Source organism: Lampris incognitus, chromosome 11, assembly GCF_029633865.1.
Source record: "Lampris incognitus isolate fLamInc1 chromosome 11, fLamInc1.hap2, whole genome shotgun sequence".
NCBI lineage: Eukaryota > Metazoa > Chordata > Actinopteri > Lampriformes > Lampridae > Lampris > Lampris incognitus.
This window is the reverse complement of record NC_079221.1, coordinates 32,326,484-32,352,954: the sequence shown is the minus strand read 5'-3', so window position 1 is coordinate 32,352,954 and position 26,471 is coordinate 32,326,484. Positions and strand designations below refer to the sequence as shown.

The window sequence follows — 26,471 nt, the reverse complement described above, 5'->3', positions numbered from 1 at the left end:
ATCACAAAGGTACAATTTATCTGCTGCTTTAATGGTGGGCTAAATTGGGTTGGGAATGTTAATGATTCACCTTGCTTGGTACCGGGGGACACTGGGGAAGTAATTTCTACTGACTCATATTTAATTAACCTTAGGAAATGTGTTGGGAACATTTTGCAACCAGAAAAAAAACAAAACATTGTTAATATAAAATAATGTTTGCCAAACAAAAAAAGGTTTTAAAGTAAATGTTTTAATGCAAAAGGTTGTTACAAAACATAAATAGAAAACGAGGAAAACCAACAAAGGCGATCTGGTTATCATTGTTACAATACAATAAAATGATTTTTTTATTTGGATTTGGGATACAGGCGATTTGTAAAATCAGTTTCATGTGGTTGGTGCTGAGGTTATCGAGTTGGTTCCTTCAGTCTCTGGTTCTTGTGCATGAGAGAACCAGAGGTACCAGAGCTCTTCATACGAGGGCTCTGGATTGTACCTTCAGATACAGGAACATCGGTGCAACTAATACACTGCGGTGAACCAGAGCCATACAAACAGGCAGTTTGGTCACACTGAGCCATGTCATGCAAAACATCTCCAGTTGCTAGACTGCTGCGTGACTGCAAATGAGCCGTTCATTTTTTTAAATTTTTTAATGACCAGAGCACATCATCTTGGTCTTAGTCAACCATGTGAATTGATATTTTGGGCAGAGTGGTTCTTCATAGTGCACCCCCTCCCCCGACATCTTCATAGTGCACCCCCTCCCCCGACATGGTGGCAAATAGCCAAACAACCTCCATCTATGGCTCTGGTACACCCACAACACAAACATATAATCGAAGCAGGTATACATAAAAAAAAAGATTAGAAAAATTTGGGGGAAAAAAAGTTGTAAAGTCTTACATAGATGCAGCTTCTGTGTGTTAAAGCAGAGGATTAACAATAAAAAAAAAAAACATAAACAACTTCATGTAATGTTCACATCGTAGATCAACCACAGCTTCACAAGGCACAGAACATAAAAATACACCAATACATGGTAGGGACAACAACTTCTGCCTCCTCTTTCTCGCTTTCTCTCACTTGAAAATGACAAAATAGCTGTACAATTTGAATGGTGGTGTGTTATTTACCCACACAATAGCTTGTCACATTGTGAGATTAAAGATTTTGAGCCTCGGTGAAGAGTGACGAGAGAGAAGCGAAGGGGAAAAAAAAAACGGACTGACATTTTGAACAGCTAACGCGTTCTGATGAACACAAGCCCCCCTTCATCTCCCCTCCCTCCATCCACGACGGCTCTCTTCTTTTCCAAGGAGTCCTGAAAATCAATACTGGCTGGTCGGGAGCGTTCAAAATGAATGTGGATCTTTCATTCAGGCATCTGGGTTGTTTTCCTTCTCTCTTCTTTTCCTTCTTTATCTCGCATGCCTTTCCTCTCTTTCCGCTGTCTGTTTCTATTCCCTTCCCTTTCTTTTTTCCTTTCTGCATCCTTCCCAACCTGCTCTACTTCCTTCCTTCCTTCCTTCTTTCCATCCTTCCCTCTATAAGATCGACATTATTTGAACAAACAAGGCAAGTGAAATAAATTTGGCACCGACAGCATTGTACACTCATTCCCGTGTTTCAGTCAAATGAACACAAACATCCATATGACTTTGCATTTTGTGGGAATCTTTCTGTATCATTCAAGGCAATCCATAAAATCTTGCACTAAAATGACATTTCCATACATAACCAATACTTATCGCTGGGCTTTGTGCACTTGCGAAGATGAACCAAAAAAAAAAAAAATCACATCTATCTACGAGATACACATTATTAGTGGTGTAGAAAGTGGCAAGGTGAATATACGGTGAGAGCATACACTAGCAGGAGTATACTAAAGCTGTATACACACTCCCACCCAACCCGTATGTGCAAAGCCATATGGGTAATCTACGGTGACTACAGGTGACAGAGATAGACATCCTCTGGAGTCGTGGGCCTTTGCCCAAAAATAATAAAGACAACAAGCGGTTAGCGTGGCGGTCTATTCTGCTGCCTACCAACATGGGGATCACCAGTTCAAATCCCTGTCTTACCTCCGGCTTGATCAGGTGTCCCTATAGACACAATTGGCCATATCTGTGGGTGGGAAGCCGGATATGGGTATGTGTCCTGGTGGCTGTACTAGCGCCTCCTCTGGTTGGTCGGGGCACCTGTTCGAGGGTGAGGGGGAACTGTGGGAATAGTGTGATCCTCCCACGTGCTACGTCCCCCTGGCGAAACTCCTCACTGTCGGGTGAAAAGAAGTGGCTGGTGACTCCACATGTATCGGAGGAGGCATGTGGTAGTCTGCAGCCCTCCCCAGATCGGCAGAGTTGGTTGGAGCAGCAACCGGGACGGCTCACAAGAGTGGGGTAATTGGCCGGATACAATTGGGGACAAAAAGGGGGACAAAAATCCACCCCCACCATTAAAAAAACAACAACAAGACAAGCAGTTTGCTAAATGTTTCAGAGTGAAAATTAGCTTTAGTATATGCAGTTAGATTTCTATGTTCTAGTAAAAAAAAAAAAAAAAAAAAACATGCGTAAAGAACCCCAAAGTGCCTTATTTGTGAAATCTGTGGGGACACTTTTAACAAAGACAAAGCTTCATTGTGCTCCAGATGATGGAGTGTGAAACCCTCTGAAATGTTATTAACACACATGTTAAAACCCATCATCGTGGTGTGAAGAAGAAGAGATTCATCATCTCTTATAAAGGAGGTTAAAGCTGTAATTTAAGGCAGGGCGACTGCGTGCACTCAAAACAGTCATCGGGAAAAAGAAAATAGTCAACCTTACATTAAAGAACCCGACTTACATTCAAGAAAATGGCAATTCAACGAGAACCTTTCATGATAACTCCACAAAACACCAATATTTAGTTGTCTTTGCACTGTTTCAGTGGTGCATCATTGTTTCGTGACTTGTGTTGCACTATTTAAATTAACACTGTTCCCACCCCTGCCCTCATTACGACGTCATGGTGTCCGGTCTGTGCTGACCGGATGGTAACCGTTATATACTGTATGACTGGTGACAAACACATTTTGCTTCATTTGCAAATCTTCAGGCTGAAATACACGTAAACAGACTCAACTTGGTTTGGATGTGAGATTTGGCAGGACATATAAAGTGGAATGTGCCTTGAAAATAAGCTGTCTGTGGTTGCACTGAATTGCATCTATCCACACGTGGGTTTGCAGATATGGATAAAACTGATTTTTTTTTTTTCCTTCCAAGACTGAGGTTAGAGCTTTGTCTCCTGAACACAGCTAGACTAACTCTTTAGCCTGCTGATGTTCATGGTGTGTTGGAGAAGTGGTGAAAATCTACAACAAAACATTATTAAAAAGGAAATGGGAGAGACCATTTCATAGAAAAGAAACTATGTCGTAGTGCTACATTGACATGAAATATGACTTTAGTCATACAAGGACTCTTGTACATAATCAAACACAGAACAATGCTAAAGACAGGAAGTGGTCCGGTCATCATGAGGGATTTAGTGGCCTTCACCCTTTATCGCAAATAGAGACAATGAGCCTTAATTAAGATGATTGAGATGATGCAAAAGACATCTATAGACTGTTATTCAGAGAAAGATGTTAATATAATGCCTTGGCAGGGGGTATTTAGTTCCTAGGCTGAAATGTCATTTATCGAATGGATGTCTTTAATTTCACATCTTAATATCAGTAAAAACATGTGCACATATTTTAGTGTATTTTATGTTTTCTGTATTTTTTTATTTGAAATGATCAATAATTGATGTCAGATAAGGATTAGTGAATACTAAGTTTCTACTGTTTTGAAGTTTTTTCCAGCTTTTAAATTCTTCTTTCTCAAATATTTTTTTTTCCTGTAGTACATACATTCATTGAGTGCTGAGCATTAAATCACTGCTCAAAGCTTTGCACCGTGTAAGAAATCAGTTCTTTTTTTTTTTCAATTGATTACCTAAGGATGGATGTGCCATCACATTAACGCTACTGGCACTGTGAGGTCTTATAGTCGGTGCCTGATTCAACAGGTTGAGATATGCACACATTTCCCGGCCCAGGAATATCTCAACTATTACGTCTTTTTTTTCTTCAACACAATTCTGAGAAAATACAGAGGAGCAACAGAGCAATGGGCACAGAAGCAAGCAGGTTCACTATCCTGTGTCTTTAATCAACTATTTTGTGCTACTCTATTGCATTACATTCTATTTCATTATTCTTCATGTTATCTACCAGGACAATGTTATAGCTATAAGACTGGAATGTAGTTTATGGCACTCAACTGCAATCTGTGACACACTATTGCTCATATTTTGAGCACCTTTCAGCATCTGTGTGCATTTCTACACAATTCAAACACTCATATTGTTATTGCATTTAAATTGATGCCATTATGGAAGTACCTCAACCAAAGTTTGCTGTTTAACATTTTTAAAATTGTTCCATTTAAGGGTGTAGCAACAGCACAGCAGCATGACATTATAACAATTGGTTTTGCAGGTGCAAAGCATTGCAATATTAAAGTACTGTATTGAACAGCATGGGGCTGTAATTGTATTATATTGTAATAGCGCAGCAAAGTAATTGTATTCTATGTAAATGTATTGTATTGTGTTGTATAGTATTGTATCGTTTAGTATAGTAGTGTACTGTAGAGTGCAGCAAGTTGTAGAGGCTTTACCTAGTCTGGGTCAAATTCTATCTGAAATCAGTCCAATTACACATCTCATCCACCTATCAGTTTGCATGAAAAGCATATTCCCTGCCCTTTACACACTCCTGGCAGACTAAGACAAGTGCCCAGTACTTGAAAAGATTTCACATAACAACCAACTGTATCTATTGTGCTAGCCACTTTGAAGCTAGCTTCATTAAGCTAACTAGTCTTTGTATTATGTTGTCGTTGAAACTACAAGTCAACCTTTATGTTCAAAATACAAAATGCAACATTAAAAAGTCTTCATCTTATTCTCAATGGCATAACTTTTGACAGAGAGTGGAGAAGTTGGCTAATACAAAATAGTGAGCATTGAACATATTCAGTTGAGCATCTCAGTTAGTGGTTTGCATGTTGACTGGATCTGCTCCCTCTACACGGCTGCAGTCACAGGGTTCTTCTGTCTGGGGTTAGGCTGGTGCTGCTGTCTCCCCCCCTCTCCCATATAGCCATACTGGTCAGGACTGAGCTCCCCCCGGGGCCTGCAGCAAATGAGCCATTTGCTTGAATTTATCAAAGGGTATGATGTTGGCAAAGTCCAATTCTTTTTATTGCCTTTTTTTCTAAAATCTGCAGCTGTTGTGAGTTCTTTCACTAAAACGGTAACATATATATTTTCTGAACTTACTGAGCAACCTTCAAAATTTCACTATCCAAAGTTCAGAATTCTCTCTCTCTCTCCCACTCTCTGTATATTATGTATTATATATATATATATATTATATATATATATAATATATATATTATATATATATATATATATATATATAGTGAGAGAGAGAGAGAGAGAGAGAGAGAGAGAGAGAGAGAGAGAGAGAGAGAGAGAGCTTTTTTTTTCCTTCCTGGAAACCGTCAATGGTGTTGATAAAAGTGCTCAACCAATGAGGAGTGGAATATAAAGATCGATGTATGTGTGTGTGTATGTATGAATGTATTTATGTATGTATGTATGTATGTATATATATATGTTTTTTATTGACAGCTGATGATTGCTTATAGCATGAAACAGGCTTGTATTGTCTCATAGAGAATTTACTTCATTAACTGGATTATTTTGCTCCTTATTTGTTGAGCACTACCCCTACTGTTGAGTGTTTATTTTAACAAATATATATATACAGGGACGGCTGGTATAAATGGGCTAACAGGGCTAATCCTTCCCTATCTTTTACAATAAAGATGAGAAATGTATTGTTGAAAAAAACCTTGGAACTGATTGTTTTAAATATAGGTGGAACTTAGGGCAGCAACAACACCAAACAGTCACAAGAGAAACATAGTCATCTGGGTGTCCGAGTGGTGTGGCGGTCTGTTCCATTGCCTACCAACATGGGGATCGCCGGTTCAAATCCCCTTGTTACCTCTGGCTTGATCGGACGTCCCTACAGACACAATTGGCCGTGTCTGCGGGTGGGAAGCCAGATGTGGGTATGTGGCCTGGTCACTGCACTAGCGCCTCCTCTGGTTGGTCGGGGCACCTGTTCAGGGGGGAGGGGGAACTGGGGGAGAATAGCGTGATCCTCTCACATGCTACATCCCCCTGGCGAAACTACTCACTGTCAGTTGAAAAGAAGCGGCTGGCGACGCCACATGTATCGGAGGAGACATGAGGTAGTCTGCAGCCCTCCCCGGATCGGCAAAGGGGGTGGAGCAGCAACCAGGACGGCTTGGAAGAGCAGGGTAATTGGCCAAGTACATTTGGGAGAAAATGGGGGGAAAAACAAAAACAAAACATAGTCATCTTTGTCGTGAGTGAGTGACAGGCATAGTGACACGCCCCCTTAATTTGTTAATCATTTAGGCTAAAATCATCCAGCCCTCAGGCCGCTGGCTTTTGACCAATGACAGCGGATGTACAGAGTAATGGTACGTACAGTGAGGTGCTACTTGTGTGAGAGTGGGGAGAGGAAGGTGAGCGCGGGCATTAGCATGAAAGAGGTGGATTATTTACTTTATCATTTTCTCCGAAGTCTTTGGAGGAAAATTTGGAAGTGAAGAGACTGGGGACGCATCGTCCAAACGATGTTAAAACAACACAAAAAGACAAACAACAAAATCATAGGTTTGCGTCGATTTCAACAAAAGGAACTGCTAATGGCAAGCGTAGCTAAGAATTCACTTCCTGTTTCCCATGCTTGCTTTTCAGAGGAGACACAGCTTGGAACTACTGATGGCTATAATGCATTTGTTAGCTCACCCACCCAATATCACCACCAGCCGTCACTGTATATATCACACACACACACTGATCAGCCAAAACATTAAAATCCCCTGCCTGTTATTGTGTAGGGACCCCTTGTGCTGCCAGTACAGCTCTGACCCATTGAGGCATGGACTCCACAAGACCTCTGAAGGTGTGCTCTGGTATCTGGCACCAAGACGTTAGCAGCAGATCCTTTAAGTTCTGTAAGTTGCGAGGTGGGGCCTCCATGGATCAGACTTGTTTTTCCAGCACATCCCACAGATGCTCAACTGGATTGCGATCTGGGGCTTTTGAAGGCCAAAGAAACACCTTGAACTCTTTGTCATGTTCCTCAAACCATTCCTGAACAGTTTTTGGAGTGTCAGGGTACATTTTCCTGCTGAAAGAGGCCGCTGCCATCAGGGAATACTGTCGCCATGAAGGGGTGTACCTGGTCTGCAACAATGTTTAGGTAGGTGGTACGTGTCAAAGTAACATCAACATGAATGCCAGGACCCAAGGTTTCTCAGCAGAACATTGCCCAGAGCATCACACTGCCTCCACCGGCTTGCTTTCTCCCCATAGTGCATCCTGGTGCCGTCTCTTCCCCAGGTAAACGATGCACACAGATCTGGCCATCCACATGATGTAAGAGAAAATGTGATTCATCAGACCAGCCCACCTTCTTCCATTGCTCCATGGTCCAGCTCTGATGATCAGGTGCTCATTGTAGGTTCTTTCGGTGGAGGACAGGGGTCATCATGACCGGTCTGACTGGTCTGCAGCTACACAGCCCCACACACAGCAAGCTGTGATGCACTGTGTGTTCTGACACCTCTCTATCATAGCCTGCATTAACCTTTTCAGCAATTTGAGCTACAGTAGCTCTTCTGTGGGATCGGACCAGACGGGGGGACCGACACAATATAAGCGAGGTGGTTTTAATGTTTAGGCTGATCGGTGTATAAAGGAAATTGGTTTTAACCCTCCTCAGGTCAAATTTGGTACGTTTTCAAGTTTAGATGTGTGAAACAAATCATTCATTTTTTTTCTGATCAAAACAAGGCTTCATTACATCCTCAACAATGGCCTACTGAACACAATAAACTACATTTTGATCATTTTTATTTTTTTGTAAAGGCCTATAAAAAGTTACATCTGTGGTGTTATGGGTCAAATTTGACCCAGTGGTTATTATGGGTTACCAGACACCAAAAATGGGTAAATTTAGTCTTTGATGAATAAATTATGGAGACCACCCGCCACGAGATCTGCCGTGCTTGAGTTTGTCGTGCATAGTACGGAATTGTGTCAGTCATCAAACCGCACGATTTCTCACGCTTTCATTCTCACGACCACACACACACACACACACACACACACACACACACACACACACACACACACACACACACACACACACCTCTTGCCGGACATGACACTTGTTCTTAAGTCTTGTTGTGTGACTGACCAACATAAATAAAGCGTTGTTTTTCAAATTAAATTGACTTTTATGCTTTTTTCATGCGGTCAATTTTGACCCATAACACAACAGATATAACAATAATTGGTAATTTTAACATTTAAGAAAATACAAACAAGTTATTTTGGGAATTGTTTTGTTTACCATGAGCCTCTCTTATATTTGCCTGTTCTGTTCATCACAAGCAATACAATAGATTTGTACAATCTAAGTTAAATGTGGTCAAAGGTACATAAAATATCAAAGTATATATATATATATATATATATATATATATATATATATATATAATGTTATGGATGAATAATACGTTACTTAGCAGATAAAACATTTTAATGGATGATAATTATTGTTTTTTTCAGTGTTTGTTAATGAACTCAAACACGGGTCAAATTTGACCTGGTAACACTAAGGGTGTATGTACACCCCTTTCAAACACAACATGAGGGTTCATCTTAAAACTAGCAACCATCTTATGAGACACTGCAACTCTAGAAGGATAGTGCTTCATAAAAAGGAGATGCGTTTAAAGATCAAGGAGAATAATGACGATCCCTAAGGTTTTACCTGAGGTCTCCTTCCTCCACTCCTTAAACGGTCCCTACCTGTAACCCCCTCCACGGGTCATGGTGTCATACCGTGGCCCCCGGAGTGGAGGGGTAGGGGATGGGGGCACATCCTGACGCAGAGGGCCTCTCTGTTGGGGTGGGGGCTGATGGTGGGGGCTGCATTAGGGGCAAAAAAAAAAACCCAAAACAAAACAAGGACACGTCAGACAGCAACATAATATGTCGTGACATCAAACCCCCATGAAGGTCATTGGCCCAGTGCTATTACCTGAGGGGCATGCCCATTGTAAATTAGTGCACTTTATTAACGGAGTTTCATGGTCTCTGAACCACTTGAAGCTATTCCTCACAGCAATAGTACAACATAACAATAACAACAACTGGCTTTTCAGGTGTATCGCAGGTGTAAAACATAGCATGTACTATAGCATGTAGCTAAAGTAGTAGAATTATGTAGTATTATACATATTACTTTATAAAATCGCAGCGTAACAATACTTTTCAGTGTGCTATTGACAGTAAGTTTTAGACAGATTTCCCCCCTGACATTTTAAATTTTTTTCTATTTTTCTCTAAAGAAATTCTTGATGGATCTAGGCTATCAGAATGAATTTGACCATTCCCCCTCACACACCGACACCCGCGCACACACACGCACGCACGCACGCACGCACGCACGCACGCACGCACGCACGCACGCACGCACACACACACACACACACACACACACACACACACACACACACACACACACACACACACACACACACACACACACACACAGTATTCCTGACACCCTTTCATCCTGACCTCAATTCTAATCCTAAGACCCTGTTTAACCTCCTGAGGCAGCTAGGAGTCCCCGGATATACGTCACCTTGGGTGGGGGTAGTATCCGGGGTCGACCCCTCGGAGGTCCCCCGATCGTTGGTACGGCTGGCCGGGAGGGTAGCCGGGGTAGGCCGGCCCGGGCTGGGGGTTGGAGTTGGGGTAGGTCGGAGAAGGGGGATATCCCTGCGAGGGTTGGGAAGCGCTGGGGTAATGACCTGACCAGGGCTGCATGGGGTAGTCTGCTGGGTCCAATGGGCCCCGCCTGTGGATGACACAGAACCACCGCAGTGGATGATGATGTCAAAATATGTTGGTGTCGCTTTGAATCCAAAGAGCAAACAGAGCTCAACTATGTTAAAGACATGTGAGTGCAATGGATCAGAACATGGGTGAGCACAGGAGCTGGTTGTTGCATGAAATGGTCTTCAAAGTGAATGCTCAAGTGTAAGGCACACCAACAACAACAACAATACAGATAAAAATAAATACAGACAGGAAAATAACACAGAGGCAACAGAGTTGAAGACCACATTGAGTAAAAGTAAACCTATAAATTGTGATTTTTGAGGACACTTAGGATTATGATGTCACATAGTGTATTGTTGGATGTGGTTACACTAGCGATACAAGCATATGGAAAGTGAAAATACCAGAGATAATGTGTTGGGAATTTCCTTTTTTTTTGGATTGTTCCCCCCTTTTTTCTCCCAAATTGTATAAGGCCAGCTACCACATTCTCTCGAGCCATCCCGGTCACTGCTCCACCCCCTCTGCCGATCAGGGGAGGGCTGCAGACTACCACATGCCTCCTCCAATACATGTGGAGTCGCCAGTTGCTCTTTTCACCTGACAGTGAGGAGTTTCACCAGGGGGACGTAGGGGGAGAATCATGCTATTCCTCCCAGTCCCCCTTCCCCAACAGGTGCCCCAACCGACCAGAGGAGGCGCTAGGACAGCGACCAGGACACATACCCACATTCGGCTTCCCATCTGCAGACACAGCCGATTGTGTCTGTTGGGACACCTGACCACGCTGGAGGTAACACGGGGATTCCAACCAGCGATCCCCGTGTTGGTAGGCAATGGAATAGACTGCCAGGCCACCCGAACACCCAGCGATACAAGTTTAAGTAAAATAAAAATATCGAAGGTCAACATAACATCGTCTGTGGCTGCCATTTCTCCCTCTCGTAGCCCCCCTTCCCATCCACCCCTGTATGTCTGTGTTATGTTCATCTGTCGCCTTGTTTCACTCCATTTATTGTAAAACGACTTTGAGTACTGGAAAAGTGCTATATAAGATTGATTTATTATTATTATTATAATGTGAAGAGATAAGGTGTTGGTGATTTCAAATGAAAATCCTGGTCTGGGATGTAGTTCAGAGAGCTCACATCACATGGAGAAGCCTTGTGTCAGTGATCATGTAATACCTCTGGAAGAGCGGCCGGCCGGGGCAGTAAATTCATATCATTCTGGTCCTTTGCTCAACACACGGGGAAAATAAAACAACAGACGTGAATGGTGATTGTGACGGCTAAGTTTCTTCAGCTCTAAAAGTCATTGTTAATTGCTATGAAAAAGAAGGTCTAAAAAAAGAGCTGAAAATATGTGGCGTGGTTAAAACTTTGGAACTGGATATCGCCTGGACAAAAAAGAACGCGAAAGAGACAGAAGCACCGGTCCAAATGGCCTACCCCAGCCCCAGATCGTATGGCAACAGAATATAATTGACGTGACAGTTTTACGTAGGCTAGGACTCAGTTAACACACACACACACACACACACACACACACACACACACACACACACACAGCTGTGGTAATCTGGTACAGTGCTGTTAACGGATATCAATGTCTTCTCCCCAGTGGAAAGCAAGTACACAAACATGTGTCGTCCACATAGCTTACATTATGAGGTATTACATTTTTTTTCTCTCTCTCTCTCTTCTCCTATTGCTTTCTATCACCCTCCCCCCTCCCCTCTGTCTAGCTTTCTATAGATATCTAGATGTCTTACTCTACTCTTAGTTTTCTTCTCTACCTTTTGCTCTTTCTTTTGTGTGAGCATGTCTTTCTGTGTATACTACATATTAATGCTTTACTGCGGACACTGTGGTGTGTGTGTGTGTCTGAATATTGGAAAACCTTGTTCTATTGGGATGATATAAACATTAACTGCAATGTTGGCCTAGCCTTAAAAAAAAAACAAAAAAAAACTTTTGCGTGCATGAAATGGTGCATATGTTTTTCATCTAGAGGTGTTATGAGGTGTTATCCTGCAAGTAAACATGTTTCATCTGAAATGATGGAGAGATCAAGCCAGGGCAAGAGAGGGCTGATGATGAGAGAGAGTGACCTTTACTATACGTGTGTGTGTGTGTGTGTGTGTGTGTGTGTGTGTGTGTGTGTGTGTGTGTGTGTGTGTGTGTGTGTGTGTCCCCAAACATTGGGAAACCTTGTTCTATTGTGATACACACATTAATTGCAATGTTGGCCCGGTCTTTAAAAAAACAAAACAAAAAACTTGAGTGCATGAAATGGTGCATATGTTTTGCATCTAGAGGTGTTATCCAGCAAGTAACCATGTTTCATCTGAAATGATAGAGAGATCAAGCCAGGGCAAGAGAGGGCTGATGATGAGAGAGAGAGAGTGACCTTTACTCTGTGTGTGTCCAAACCACACGTATCATGAATATCTCATGGAGCAGGGCTGAGACTCTGCTACTTCCATTCAACCTCAGCGGTGACCATGACGATCTCTATGTACCCACACACACATGGACAGACTGTCACACACAAGTTTATGCGTTTGGGTATACATATCCACACATGCAAAGATAGGCACTCTTGTGCGTTCATGTGACCACTGAGGTAGACATACGGAGACAGACAGACAGAAAGTCAGACACGCTGACTTACATGCATGTACACAGTGTGCGTCAGGTCCCCACACAGACGCCTGTGTGTGTGTCAATTTGGGTGGTCAGCAGTCAAAAGTGTCTAACTAACTACATGCTTATCATGTTTGGGATGTCGGCCTCTGCCCCTCCTGGCTCCGTATTCACCGTGTATGTGTGAATGTGTGTGTGTTCATGCATGCATGGGGATGTCATTTATCTGGTTTGTGACTTATGCAGCGGGACAGGGCTCTCTAAATAAGGTCATCAGCTAAACGCCTCAAATGTCTTGCCGTCCTGACAGACAACCCGTCCCCACCAACCTGTTCATAACTGTCTCTCCATCAAGCCACGGTTATGCAAATGCTGAAATTGTGAATAAGAAACTGGAAAAAAAGCACAAATTGTGGAAATATCCCAGTTATTGCATGAGGGGGACAACCAATAGGGAGATGAAGTGATAAAGAATGATGAAAATGAGCTTCACACTTCCAGGAGCAGGTACTTCTTATCCACCCTCTGCTTTTCTCCTTAAGTTGTTTTGATGATGTATTTCTGCGTGCAAGACAATTGTTTATTCCTGTATAACTGGTGAAAAGAAATCCACCCAGTTTTGGCGTCCGGGTGGCATAGCGGTCTATTCCGTTGCCTACTAACATGGGGATCATCAGTTCAAATCCCTGTGTTACCTCCGGCTTGGTCGGGCGTCCCTACAGACACAATTGGCCGTGTCTGCGGGTGGGAAGCGTGGCTATGTGTCCTGGTCGCTGCACTAGCGCCTCCTCTGGTCGGTCGGGGCACCTGTTCAGAGGGAAGGGGGAACTGGGGGGGAACTGTGTGATCCTCCTACGTGCTACATCTCCCTGGCGAAACTTCTCACTGTCAAGTGACATGAAGCGGCTGGCAACTCCACATGTATCGGAGGAGACGCGATAGTCTGCAGCCCTCCCCGGATCAGCAGAGGGGGTGGAGCAGCGACCGGGACGGCTCAGAAGAGTGGGGTAATTGGCAAAGTATAACCGGGAGAAAAGGGGGGGAAAAATCCACTCAGTTTGAATTTCAGTCTTGATTCATTTACTTTTCAATAGCTCACTAGAAGTTTGCTTTACATTCAGAAGGAGACAGGGTTTATGAGTCTCCGTCTGTGCTAGGAGGCCTGTTGCCCTGTCTGTCTATCAGTGTGTCCATCCGTCCTACTGCCAAAGCGTCTGTTTGTCAACCTGTAAGCCTGGCTATCTGTCAGGCTGCCAACTGGACCGCCTGTCCATCTGTCTGACCGCCTATCTGTCTTTACATGTTCCAGTCTGTCTGCTCATTCTATTTCAGCCTATCTGAGGCTGTCTGTCTGCCCACTTGTCTCCTCGTCTGTCTGCCAGTGGATGTGCACGGCATGCTATCTGTCTGCTGGGCCCACGCTCCCTCCTATCTGTCTGTTAATCTGTCGCTCAGCATTTGCTTCCTGGTCTCGATAACGTCAGCGGAGTTGAGATAAGGACACAGGAGCGGAGGTGATGGGGAGGTGAAGAGGGTGGGAGAGGGGGGGGGGGCAGAGGAGAGGAAAGGAAAGCATGAACCAGCAAAAAGTACAAACTACAGGGAGGCGGATGTACATCAATTTTAGAAGGGAAAAAAATCGCTACATAAAACTGGTAATTTCCATGCCACTTAAGAATAGAGGATGGGCTCTGTAAAAACCATCTACCGCCTTCTGAAAAATACCACTTCTGGTTTTACTTTTGTGCCGTCAGTCATTTTGCACAAGAGTCACTTTTTTAAAAAGCTAGTGATTCAACTTGAAAATAAGTGTTCGATATGGAGAGATGAAGTAGAGGATGAGAGAAACAAGAAAGAAAGAAAACCTAAGGGATGGACTTTGTAAGGAGATGAAGGGAAAGGAGAGTGAGAGAGGGGTTGAGTCCATATAGAGAGGTGATGAGAAAAAGGGGAATAAAAACAATGGATAAAAAGGAGAAGACAATGTCGGCGGTTATGGCCAGTTCCAACACATTCTCATCCCATCGTATCTGACAGAGATTAGCCATGTTGATGTGGAAGGTACCCATCGGAGTCTGTATAGAGATGCATTGGGACTCCGATGTGAAGCGTCTAGCATAATATATGAATATTAATACCATATAGGTTAGGTAGCGGTTAGCCTGCCACATCTCATACAGACGAGGAACTCGTCGGTATCCAACTGAATTAAATTCAGATGCCACAGGGTACCTTTCATGTAACATACTGACACCTTGTCAGTTGCATTAAAAAATGATGCCGTGGGGTGAGAAAGGACGCTATTTTCAGCCGGGGAGTTATGTGACCATCACCTGTGCAGACCACTCTCAAAGACACTTTCCCTAACTTACAAGTTACTGAAAAGACTGTACATAAATGGATTATACTGATTCGATCTGCTCAGCCTTCCGCTTGGTTCGTTTCCCAGTTTATCCGTACATCATGATCACTTTAAATGCTGGGGGAATATGATCAGAGTACAGTTGACTCTAACCCTTACAATCATGGCTACTGGCTGCTTGAAATGATGATGGTCCAGGAAAAGAGGCTTAAAGAGTAAGTAAGCACTCGTTTTAAGCCTATTGCTCCCCTCGCATTTAAATGCAGAGGACAGTGATGGAGGTGTTCACGGATAAAGGATATAAAGAGGTGTAGATGTAGAGGATGGTGATGGTGTCCATGTATAAAGGATACAAAGAGGTGTAGATCTATCAATCAATCAAATTGCATTTTATATAGCTAGAGGACGGTGACGGTGGTGTCCATGTATAAAGGATACAAATGGGTGTAGATGTAGAGGACAGTGATGGAGGTGTCCATGTATAAAGGACACAAAGCGGTGTAGATGAAGAGGATGGTGATGGTGGTGTCCATGTATAAAGGAAATAAAGGGGTGTAGACGTAGAGGAGGTGGTGTGGGTTAGACTGAAGGTGACAGTGTTGTAGTAGACCACCTCACCGCTGGATCTCACAAGTCTACGCGGAGAGTTTAGTTGGCTGATGCCAGCACTCAGCATCTATGTAGCCCTCATATGAAGCTGGCAAACTGGAGGGGATTGACTGTAACATGCGCTTTCCCTTGGATGTAACAAAAATCATAGCTTTTCTCCTTAAAAGTAGTCGCATGATGCGTCTCTTTTTTTATGTGGATTTTTCCCCTCTTTTTCTCCCCAATTGCATCCGGCCAATTATCCCACTCTTCCGAGCCATCCTGGTCGCCGCTCCACCCCCTCTGCAGATCTGGGGAGGGCTGCAGACTACCACATGCCTCCTCCGATACATGTGGAGTCACCAGCTGCTTCTTTTCACCTGACAGTGAGGAGTTTCGCCAGGAGGATGTAGCGCATGGGGGGAATCACGATATTCCCCCCAGTTCCCCCTCCCCCCCGGACAGGTGCCCCCACCGACCAGAGGAGGCGCTAGTGCAGCGACCAGGACAAATACCCACATCCGACTTCCCACCCGCAGACACGGCTAACTGCGTCTGTAGGGACGCCCGACCAAGCCGGAGGTAACATGGGGATTCGAACTGCCGATCTCCATGTTGGTAGGCAACGGAACAGACCACCACACGACCCAGACGCCCAGATGCGTCTAATTTTTTTGTTGAAATTATCACCAAGACCATTAGTACTACTATCCTAGACCCATGCCAACAATTCTTTAGCACGGAAATGTATCTCAAACAAATAAAAGAAAAAAGTCTGCTACCTCTCTGATTTGTTATTTCATATGGAAGCCACCTTGGACAAAAGAGTTTGCGAAGTGCTAATAAAGCAGAGCAACATACTGTTTTCTCTAATGTCATTATAAACTTTGCACCAGTAACCAACTGGCAATCTAGACAGGATAAATTCATTATCCTTTAGAATCTGGTAGGAATCCATCAAATACACAATGGAACAATACTTATGTCACACAACTGGAACTGCAATTAAGTAAATGTGCTTGCTAATTAAATACGATTTGAGACACAACTGTGTTTGGAATATAGCAGGAATGGAATTCAAGTGAAATGTTAATCTGGAAAATATCAAGACAGGAATTTGATGGAGAATGACTGGAAATGTATCAGGAATCTATCAGGAGCTGCTTGGAAATGAATTGGGAATGAGGTGGAAATCCAGCGGGGATTTTTGGGGAATCCGTTCTAAATCCACTGGGGAGCTTGGAATGCTGCCTCCAGGAACCCAGTCAGCACGGCACAGCAGCTGAGGATTATGGGGGAACGGAGGATGGAACCCATTAATGACACCCACACCCATATGGACACACACACACACACACACACACACACACACAAAGATAAACATTAGCATGAACAATCATATGGCAGTATGCATTCACAGAAAAGATACGCACGCACACATGCACACGGACACACACACACACACACACACACACACACACACACACACACACACACACAGACTGCAAACCACCCTAAATCCTGCTAGCTCCTAATCACCACCTCCCAAACCCGCGGGAGTCAGGAGGAGGTAAATTGGCACAGCTGGAGAGGAGTAAAGAGTAAATGAGTAAGCTGGTGGTAAATACTGTGTGTGTGCGTGTGTGTTTAACAAACACATTTGTGTTTGTTAAATCATATGTGATAAACGGGACAACTTTCTGGAATGTAAAGCAGCCAGTTTAACGTAACTGAGACTGGAATTGAACCAGAGTGTAAGAGAAGTTCAGCAGAACTTTCCAGAGAACTTGAGGAAAAAACCTGAAGAGGACATTGTTTCTTTGCTATTAGCTATTTTCCATTTGCAGTCCCTATATATGTTTTTTTTTCAAAGGGTATTTTTATATTCAAGATTTTAAAACCAGTTTAGGAAGATATTAGGCCATTATTACAGCCACGTAGCTCCCCAGCGAGAGAAACCAAGCAACACGCTGAGTAGTTTAGACATTTGAAAGGGCTGGGAGATAGATTTTTCACCAGGTTTGACAGTAATTGTGAGTAATGTGAGCCATCCTAATTCCCTGGCATTGAAGAGATTTCTGATGGATTTTATAGGAAACAAGGAGTTGTTATAAGTTTTCTGCACCTGCCTATCTGTCACTACTCTCTCTCTCACTCACACACTTATAGTTTCCCCCTTTCACTTGAGCAGCTGGATACAGCTGCTATACACTGCTGGCCATTGACACTGACACACACACACACACACACACACACACACACACACACACACACACGGCCATAAATCTTTCCAGTCTGTCTCGCAGTGAGAAATAAATAACTAACAGAGAGAGAGACAAGGTGCAGCTTCACAACATGCCGCATTAAAGAAATCCTGAGAGTCAGTGACAATTGCACTGCAGATGGATCGGCTTAATAAAAGGAAACAATGATGCACAAAAGCAAAAAGAACAAAAAAACCAAAACAAAACAAAATGCAAAACAATGAAAAAAATGGGGGAAAAGAGAGGAGTGGAGGAATACCAAGAAGAAACATAATAATAGTGGGGGGGGGTAGAGAGAGAGTGAGTGAGAGAGAGTGTAAGTGTGTGTGTGTGTGTGTGTGTGAGAGAGCGAGTGAGAGAGAGTGAGAGCGAGGAGGGGACTATGAGAAAAAAGTCAGGCGAAAGTCAGGGAGCTTAATTCATGGCAGCCTCAACTCAGTTAATGTTTTATGAGTCTTTATGAGGCTGTGTCTTCACGGTTGTGTCTGTAACCATTTTCAGGCCTAGATTAGTTTTGAGGCGAGGGAAGTAGCCTACTTTATATTGTCGTTCCAGTACATTTTTGACAGTTTCAAGGAATCAAGACTCTGTCGACGAGTCATGTGATTCGACGACCTACATTTGGCGATAAAACAGATTGATTCATCAAATCCTTTCACAAATGTTGTCCCGAAATCTCCCCCCTTAACCGCAGTGAAAACCAGGCAGCTGTGATTTGTTTTCTCTGGAGTTAAAGCGAGTTTAACTTCGTTTCACTCCTCTAATGTAATATGTCATTATGAAGTTTTAATCACAGAGGGATCCCAGCACAGTCAACACTGCAATAAGTGCCTAAGTGGCAAATAATGAAGGGCAGACAAACATGTCATCCTCTATCAGAGGAAGACGTGGGGAGCACAGGCTGTTCATGTTTTCTACAATCATACGGGGCCGGGTTACCAGGGGTGGAAATAGGACGCTTGGGACTTTTTTGGGGGTATTTCATTCAAAATAAAAGTGTTACGCATTATTCTACATCAATCCAGACCTCAATCGTTCAGCTATGTGAACAAAAGGAAACCAATGCTCAAATGAATTCAAAACTTCAAATCCAAACCCGAGTGGATACACAACCTGTTTGCAGACATCTGGCATTTTGCAACACCCGCTGTCACTGTGTAGTGTGCTCAGGACTGGGGGATGATGCCGACAACAACAACGACAACAGCAACAACAACAACTCTGCTGGCCCAGCTGTTTCTGAATGTAGAAATGTGGGCATTCTTCATGATTTTTCAGGAAAGACAAAATATTACACAAAACTTCAATTGTTTGCTTTAAACTACTTGATGACCCAGACTGGTGTTATAGATAATGACAATTCATCATGATGGGTAAAGTTCAATCAATCAAATGGGAAATTAATACAAAATAGATAAATACATTTGAAACTTATTTTTTGTGCGCTAAACAGCACCGATTATACTGATCCCCCCAGTGTAGGAAGATGGCGGCGCGGATTCACATTTGCAGCGGCCTCACCCGGTACCAGTTTCATCAGACATTCCTTTTCATTAAACAGAAACTCAATTTTACAATATTTCTCCAAAGATGAAGTTGAAAAATTGAAAACAAAATTCTTTTAACTTTCCAATTGCACCAAAAGTAAATGAAGTGCACTTTAAAATTCTCAATGGAATATATCCTTCTGGTGAATTTTTAAGACAGCGGACTGCTCATTTTGCAATGAACACGTTGAAACAACGGAGCAAGTGTTTTATGTATGTCAGTTTGCTGGGGCCTTTTGGGACGATCTGCACTACTGGTTGTTTCCTAAATTTGACAATTTCTCTGAACTAAAAAAAGAGGGTGTGGTTTTTGGTATGCTTGTGAAAGATGGAACACATGATATGGCAATTAACACGATTATTATTCTTGGAAAGTTGTTTTCACATAAGAACAGATTACTGAAGAACCAGCCAAACTTCTGTGTCTTCCATAGGGAACTGTATCCTTATTTCTCATCGCTGGGGTTAATGGAGAATAAGAATGCTCTGGAACTCTGACTTGATAGAAGAATTTGAACTTGCAGAGAATCACTTGGACTCCCCTCCCTTTCATTTATGTATTTAATTTTCTTAATTTTCTTTACTTTTATTTCCCCCCTCTTTCTTTTGTTTTATGCGTTTGTTGTATGTAGAATTTAAACATGTCCAAAAAAAAAGTATCGGTGGCGAATATTTTTTCGTAGGATGAATCTGGGACGTTCCCACTCTCAAGCGCTAGGATTGGCCAGGTCAGCCTGTCAGTCGGCCTGCCAGCAGTTCCGCCCCCATTTTCACATTCAATTCATTATTCAACTCACTACATCAGGCTGCGGCCGACAGTACACATGGCCTACAGTTAGTTTGTGAAAATCTTGATATTACCAGGCGTTACCAGGGAAAGAGTTATGGCTTGTGAAAAACTTTAGATCTTAATTGCAAAACACATGAAAATATAAATTGTCTTAATTGTCATTACTTTGGCAAGTGACCATGGTATAAGCGGGATAATGTCCTTCGAGGTGTTCATAATCAGGACTTAATGGCCTCCTCTTTGTCCATTATGGATACCTCGTCAGGCATTATCCCTTACTTAATGTACTTATCAATGATGTTTATTATGAATTAATCTGACCTTCAACAGTGGATAGTCAGTGATGTTTTCCTGGACAATATCACACATTTTCTTCATCTTAATTTCGCTTCACTTTCGCGCATTCGACTGGCAAACTGGCTAATCTGAGTGCTTGAGGAGGGGACTCCTGGCAGGCTGACCGACAGGCTGATCTGGTCCATCCTAGCGCTTGAGGGCGGGAACTTCCCAGATTCATCCTCGGAAAAAATATTTGCACATTGGTGTGGGAAGATGGCGTAACAAATTCATATTTGCAGTGGCCTCACCCAGTACTGTCTATGCAGAGTCCTTGTACACGTCTAAGTTTTGTCTTCGTTTGATGGCTGGGAGAGTTGGGTCTGCTGCGTCCGGTGGGCCCAATGACCACGGCCCTGCACGGAGCTGCGCCCAGAGAGGATGCACCGAGGGTGGTCTGACAGGATACGGGACTAGGGCAGGCTAAGCTAACTGCTAGCCCATGCAGACCAGCAGTTCCGACAGTCATCCTGGCTGGCATTCGCTCTCTTGGACAGTGATTTTTTTTAAAACTTAGTTTGGCTATATATGTGTTAGTTTGGATATATGTGTTAGTTTGGACATGATGTGTCCTTGTAGTTATTTGGATATGTGTTTTTGTCTTTGTGTTGCACTGCTGTGGGAAACGATATTTCGTTTCATTTCATGTACGCAAGTATATGAAATGACAAAGTGTTCTTGATTTCTTGATTTGATGCTTTGTGGAAACCAAACCTACTTGGTATTTCATTGGCTGTAAAACAAAGCCAGGTCTGAGAGCAATGCATTAGTGCACAGTATTGAATAGAAATGGATTTTTTTCCGAGGACGTAAACCAAATGGTTTCCAATATCCCTTATGTGAGTTAGCTAGGCTCATCATCAGCACGTGTGGGATCTAAATGGAAAGTAAATAAAACAAAAGACAACTACAAAACCTCTACTGGGACCCCCGGGACCCCCCCCCCCAAAAAAAAAATTAGTTATTTCATCAAATCATGGGAAAAGGAAACCAAAGTTGATGAGATCACATAAGGAACATGTTTTGCAGGTAAGTGGCAGATGTTACTGTTCAGCTCACAGCTTCATTAAGGCCCTTTGGAGCGGCAGGTACACTTTATGGTATGTGGAACTGTGAATGATATATGCAGTGGGGAAAAGAGAAGAGAAAGGCACTGAACCTTAAAGAGAGTGAAGTCTTTGGAAACAGATTGGGAGGATGCCTGTAAAAAAGCTTATTAAGACGCCGTGCTGTTTGTCTACTTATGGTGAAGTGGTTTAGATTAGTGTGTATGTGTGTGTGTGTGTGAGAGAGAGAGAGAGAGAGAGAGAGAGAGAGAGAGAGAGAGAGAGAGAGAGAGAGAGAGAGAGAGAGAGAGAGAGAGAGAGAGAGAGAGAGAGAGAGAGAGAGAGAGAGAGAGAGAGAGAGAGAGACAGGGGCCTGTTAGTTCAGCTGTTAATTTGGTGTGTGTGTGTGTGTGTGTGTGTGTGTGTGTGTGTGTGTGTGTGTGTGTGAGAGAGAGAGAGAGGCTGTTCCAGTGACTCCTTATTCCACTCGACCTCCCTTGACTCTTGACCCCCAAATGTCACATGACACGAAGTCCACTCCCACCAACCACTTTGAGAAGGGGTCAAAGGTTAAGAAAGGGTATTACCGACCCTGATTAGGTTCAGGGCATGCCAGATACATAGACATAACAGGAAAGTTCAACACCATTTGGTGTAGGGAACAGAACAGTTAACAGTTTTGAGTTGGGGTTTTCCGATATCTCAACAGTCCTACCACAAGGCTGCTGATAACATGGACTTCCTGGTCAACTGCCTTTCACAGTACACAATGACTGGGAGAAACGAGGAAGGACGTCTTTCCTCAAAGGCTTTATTTAAGATACAAAAGTCGAGACTTAAACGTGTTTATCTGCTATTAGTAACAAGTCCAATGACATTTCTACATGTTTGCTTCCAACAGCACAAAAAACACAACAGTAGATAAATAACAATCAAATAATACAAATGTGAGAAATGTATAAAAAAGAAAATGGTGCCACATCATACAAAACCCCAGCTCTGCTAAAAAAACAACAGATTTCCTGTCACTGATATAAAATAATTGTGAGTGAGAAGACAGAAGAAAAATACGAAGCTACACGACACAGAGTGAAGCAGCATTGTATAAATGAAACTAAAATTTGAGCAGACACGGGCAGCTGTTGTGTTGTGTTGGCATCTTGCCGGCGCCATCTTACACATTATTGACACACAACTCTAAATTAGCTTTGGTTTTGCAGTTTGACGACAGGCCAGCCACGTCAAATACAGCTAAACCGGATCCAAATGGAGATCCCACACAGCTTTGAGGACTGACAAACTTCTAGACCGGGCTGGCAACTATCTGAGTGATTTATTATTTTGTATTATATGTTGAAGACTTAATTGCCAGGATTGCCGGTTCTGATTTGTTTCAAGATGCCCGACCGGTAAAGGCTTTACAGGCGAGGAGGAGCGCACAGGGGGAGATCCTCTTCATCCATATTCCTCCCCTACTGCTGAGGAGCATATGGGAGAGAGAAGAGGGAGAGGACGGTAAAGAAAATAAGAAGTCAGCGTAAACATTAGACTAAAGAGGTAGAAACCCTCCAGGGGTGAGGGCGAAGTACCAGAGAGAAGAAAGGAGGAGAAAAAAAAGAAATAGAGCGAGAAAGCGACAGAGGGGACATCCTGGTAGTGTAGCGGTCTATTCTGTCGCATGGGGATCGGCGGTTCGAATCCGCGTGTTACCTCCGGCTTGGTTGGCGTCCCTATAGACACAATTGGCCGTGTCTGCGGTTGGGAAGCCAATGTGGGTATGTGTCCTGGTCACCACACTACTGCCTCCTATGGTCGGTTGGGGCGCCTGTTCAGGGGGAGGGGAACTGGGGGGAATAGCGTGATCCTCCCACGTGCTACGTCCCCCTGGTGAAACTCCTCACTTTCAGGTGAAAAGAAGCGGCTGGCGACTCCACATGTATCGGAGGAGGCATGTGCAGTCTGCAGCCCTCCCCGGATTGGCAGAGGGGGTGGAGCAGCGACTGGGAAGGCTCGGAAGAGTGGGATAATTGGCCAGACACAATTGGGGAGAAAACGGGGGCAAAAAAAAATCCCCAAAAACAAAACAAAAACAAAATAAAAACAAAAAACCGATAGAGGAACCTGACAGCTCCAAGGAGGAAGAGGGGCAGAGATGAGAAACAGAAGTGAAAGGGAAGAGAAGAGAAGGGGTGGAGTCAAAGACTAGGCAAAGGAGGCTCTGACAGTTGAGAAACAGATTAAAAAGGGGAGGAAAAAGATCAGGAAAACTGGAGGATGAGTAAGATGAAGCTGAGGTCGGTTAAAAATAGAGTGAATGAAGAAAGGAGGAGATGGAAATACGTTTGATCTAATAAGAGAGGGAGACAGAAGGATGTCAACACCCTGGAGGGTAATGTCCCATGACACTAAAAACAAAGAGGAGAGAGAAAGAGTAGAAAAGTCGAGGAAGGAACAGAAAGAGAAAAAATGGCGGTAAGAGTGGAGAAAGGAGAGGCAAAGAACGAGGTAAAGGCAGAGAAACGAGTGGTGCCCTCAAGACAGATGGCACGCTGAAGGTCAGAATCTGTCGAGAATAATGGGTCGCACTTCAGGAGAGAACACACACACACACACTCACACACACTCACACTCACACGCACACACACCAATGAGCATGCAAGATCACAGTGATGCTTTCAGGTCTGAATGAAACCAAACCTGATTGGAAGGCTCCTATCAGTCTTCGTCAACAAAGTTTGTCGGATATGATTAATCCACCTGGACATCATGAATTACACATTGACCGGTCTTACAAACCAGCATTACATGATTACAGTCCCCTGTGTGTGTGTGTGTCTTTTGAGGGTAGTACTCAACAGAGACAGAGAGAGCTTGAAGGTTTAGAGAGACAAACAAAGCGATACAAATGGACACAGAGGTATGGACAGAATAGAAGAGTAAGAGAAATAAAGAAGGGGAAGAGAAAAAGAACAGTGGGAGAAAAAACATGGAGAGAGAGCTAGCAAAACAGTCAAACGCTGACAAAGAGCAGATGGGGAGAGAAAGTGAGGGAGAAAGAGACAAGAGAGAGAAATGGGGTAGAAGTGCAAAAAAGAGGAGAAAAATGAGGAGGCGGAGGAGAAACAGACTAGAAGAGATGCTGAGAGGATGGAAAAGGAGAGCAAATGAAAGATGAAAATAAGAAAATAATGAGGGGAAAAAGAAAGACAAGTTCTAGAAAGTGAAAGATGGAGTGATCTGAGAAAAGAGAGACAGACATGATATGAGAGAAGAAGAGAGACAGAAGATGAGAGGAAAGAGAAAGAGGGTGCAACTGATAAAGGCCTTCAGATACAGATGGTTGCCTTGGTAACAGAGGGCAAACCAATGGGACTATGGAGTGATGATTTGTATCCCATAATCGTATGACCATGTATACATGGGACACATCAAACTAAGCAATGAACTCTACTCACATGGTCTCAAAAGGAATGAAATGTAGAGAGACACATAAAAACAAGCCAAACACATCAAACTGGGCTTACAATAAAAACAAAACAGCTAAATTGACTATTGCATTTACCTGCTATGTTGCACAACTTGATTTAAATCCATTGTGTCTTCACCTCTCCCTCTCATGTCCTTCTCAACTGTACATCAAATAATACGGCAATAACTCCACACAAACGATCTTGAAAATGTCAAGCTGAAAAACCAACTCCAGTCACAGGCTGATAAAACAGGAAAAAATAATGTGTGTCAGCAGAACTCCTCCAAAACCTGTCCGTGAAAGGTCAAATTATGTAATAAAATGCATCTACAATACGATAAATCAGAGGAAATGAAGTGTCCTCTGGAGACTGACCTGGAGAAGGGTAATGTCAAATGAAGCCATGAGCAGCCTCGTCATCTTTTACATGTGGGTCTGTCTGTTACCAACAGACCCACACAAATAAGAATTAAGAATTTCCAAATACTAGCAGAGGAGGGAGAGAGAGAGAGAGGAGAGAGAGGAGAATCAATAGCAAGCTAGTTGTGTGTAGCAAGCTAGCTGCCAGGTGTCTCGTGAAATTTCCACAAAATGGTATCATCAGACTTTATTTTACTTGTAGAGCACTTTTCATACACACAAATGTAACACAAAGTGCTTCACACAACAAAACAATAAAATCCTCCCCGCAAAAATCAACACCAAAGAAGTAATAATAATAGATAAAGCACTCAATTAAAAGAGGAACTGAGGAGATGCTATCATAAATCTCATCAATTTGCTAAGAGGACACACCAGAGGCAGGATTAAGACCAACGAAGATAAAATAGTAAAATAATAATTAATAACGAAATGACAATAAGATGATAAAATACTAAAAGAGAAGTGAGTAAAACCAGAAATAAAAGTCAGGGTATTAAAAAGGAAAGCAATCTAGAATTCAAAAGGATAGACCAAGAGGTAGAAAAGACGCAAAGAAATAAATAAGCAAAATTTAATTAAAAGCCAAACTAAAAAGGTAGGTCTTGTGTTTGCTTTTAAACATGCCAATATTATCTCTCCTCAGGAAGGTTCTAGATAGAGACTTGGACCACAGTAATAACAGAAGGCCTCACCGTGGGGTTCGCTCTGACTTTAGGAATACCTAAAAGACACGGCCGGAAGATCTGAGGGTGATAAGCTAAAAGCAAATCTGATAAATAGGTAGGACCAAGACCATTAAGAGCTTCATAAACTAATAAAAGGATATAAAAATCAATTCGGAAGCAAACAGGCAGCCAAAGCAGAGACTTTAAAATAGGTGTAATGTGTGCTCGCTTCCTGGTCTTGGTCGACACACGAGCAGCTGAGTTTTGCAGAAACTGTAATTGAACT

General features: G+C 43.0%; 1 protein-coding gene across 2 annotated transcripts in view; it reads right to left on the bottom strand.

Annotated features, from left to right (window-relative positions):
• Window positions 1–2,529: 2,529 nt before the first annotated feature.
• pard3bb (par-3 family cell polarity regulator beta b) overlaps window positions 2,530–26,471 on the bottom strand; it is a 520,416-nt gene continuing 496,474 nt past the window's right edge. The window contains exons 24-26 of one of the 2 annotated variants that reach the window (XM_056289172.1): window positions 9,848–10,063; window positions 9,007–9,126; window positions 2,530–5,218 (exon numbers count right to left, since the gene is read on the bottom strand). In XM_056289172.1, coding sequence (XP_056145147.1) covers window positions 5,110–5,218; window positions 9,007–9,126; window positions 9,848–10,063 — 445 coding nt within the window. In that variant the 3' untranslated portion in view covers window positions 2,530–5,109. Of the gene's footprint in view, window positions 5,219–8,968; window positions 9,127–9,847; window positions 10,064–26,471 lie in introns of both variants that reach the window. The other variant, XM_056289173.1, reaches the window with a different exon arrangement.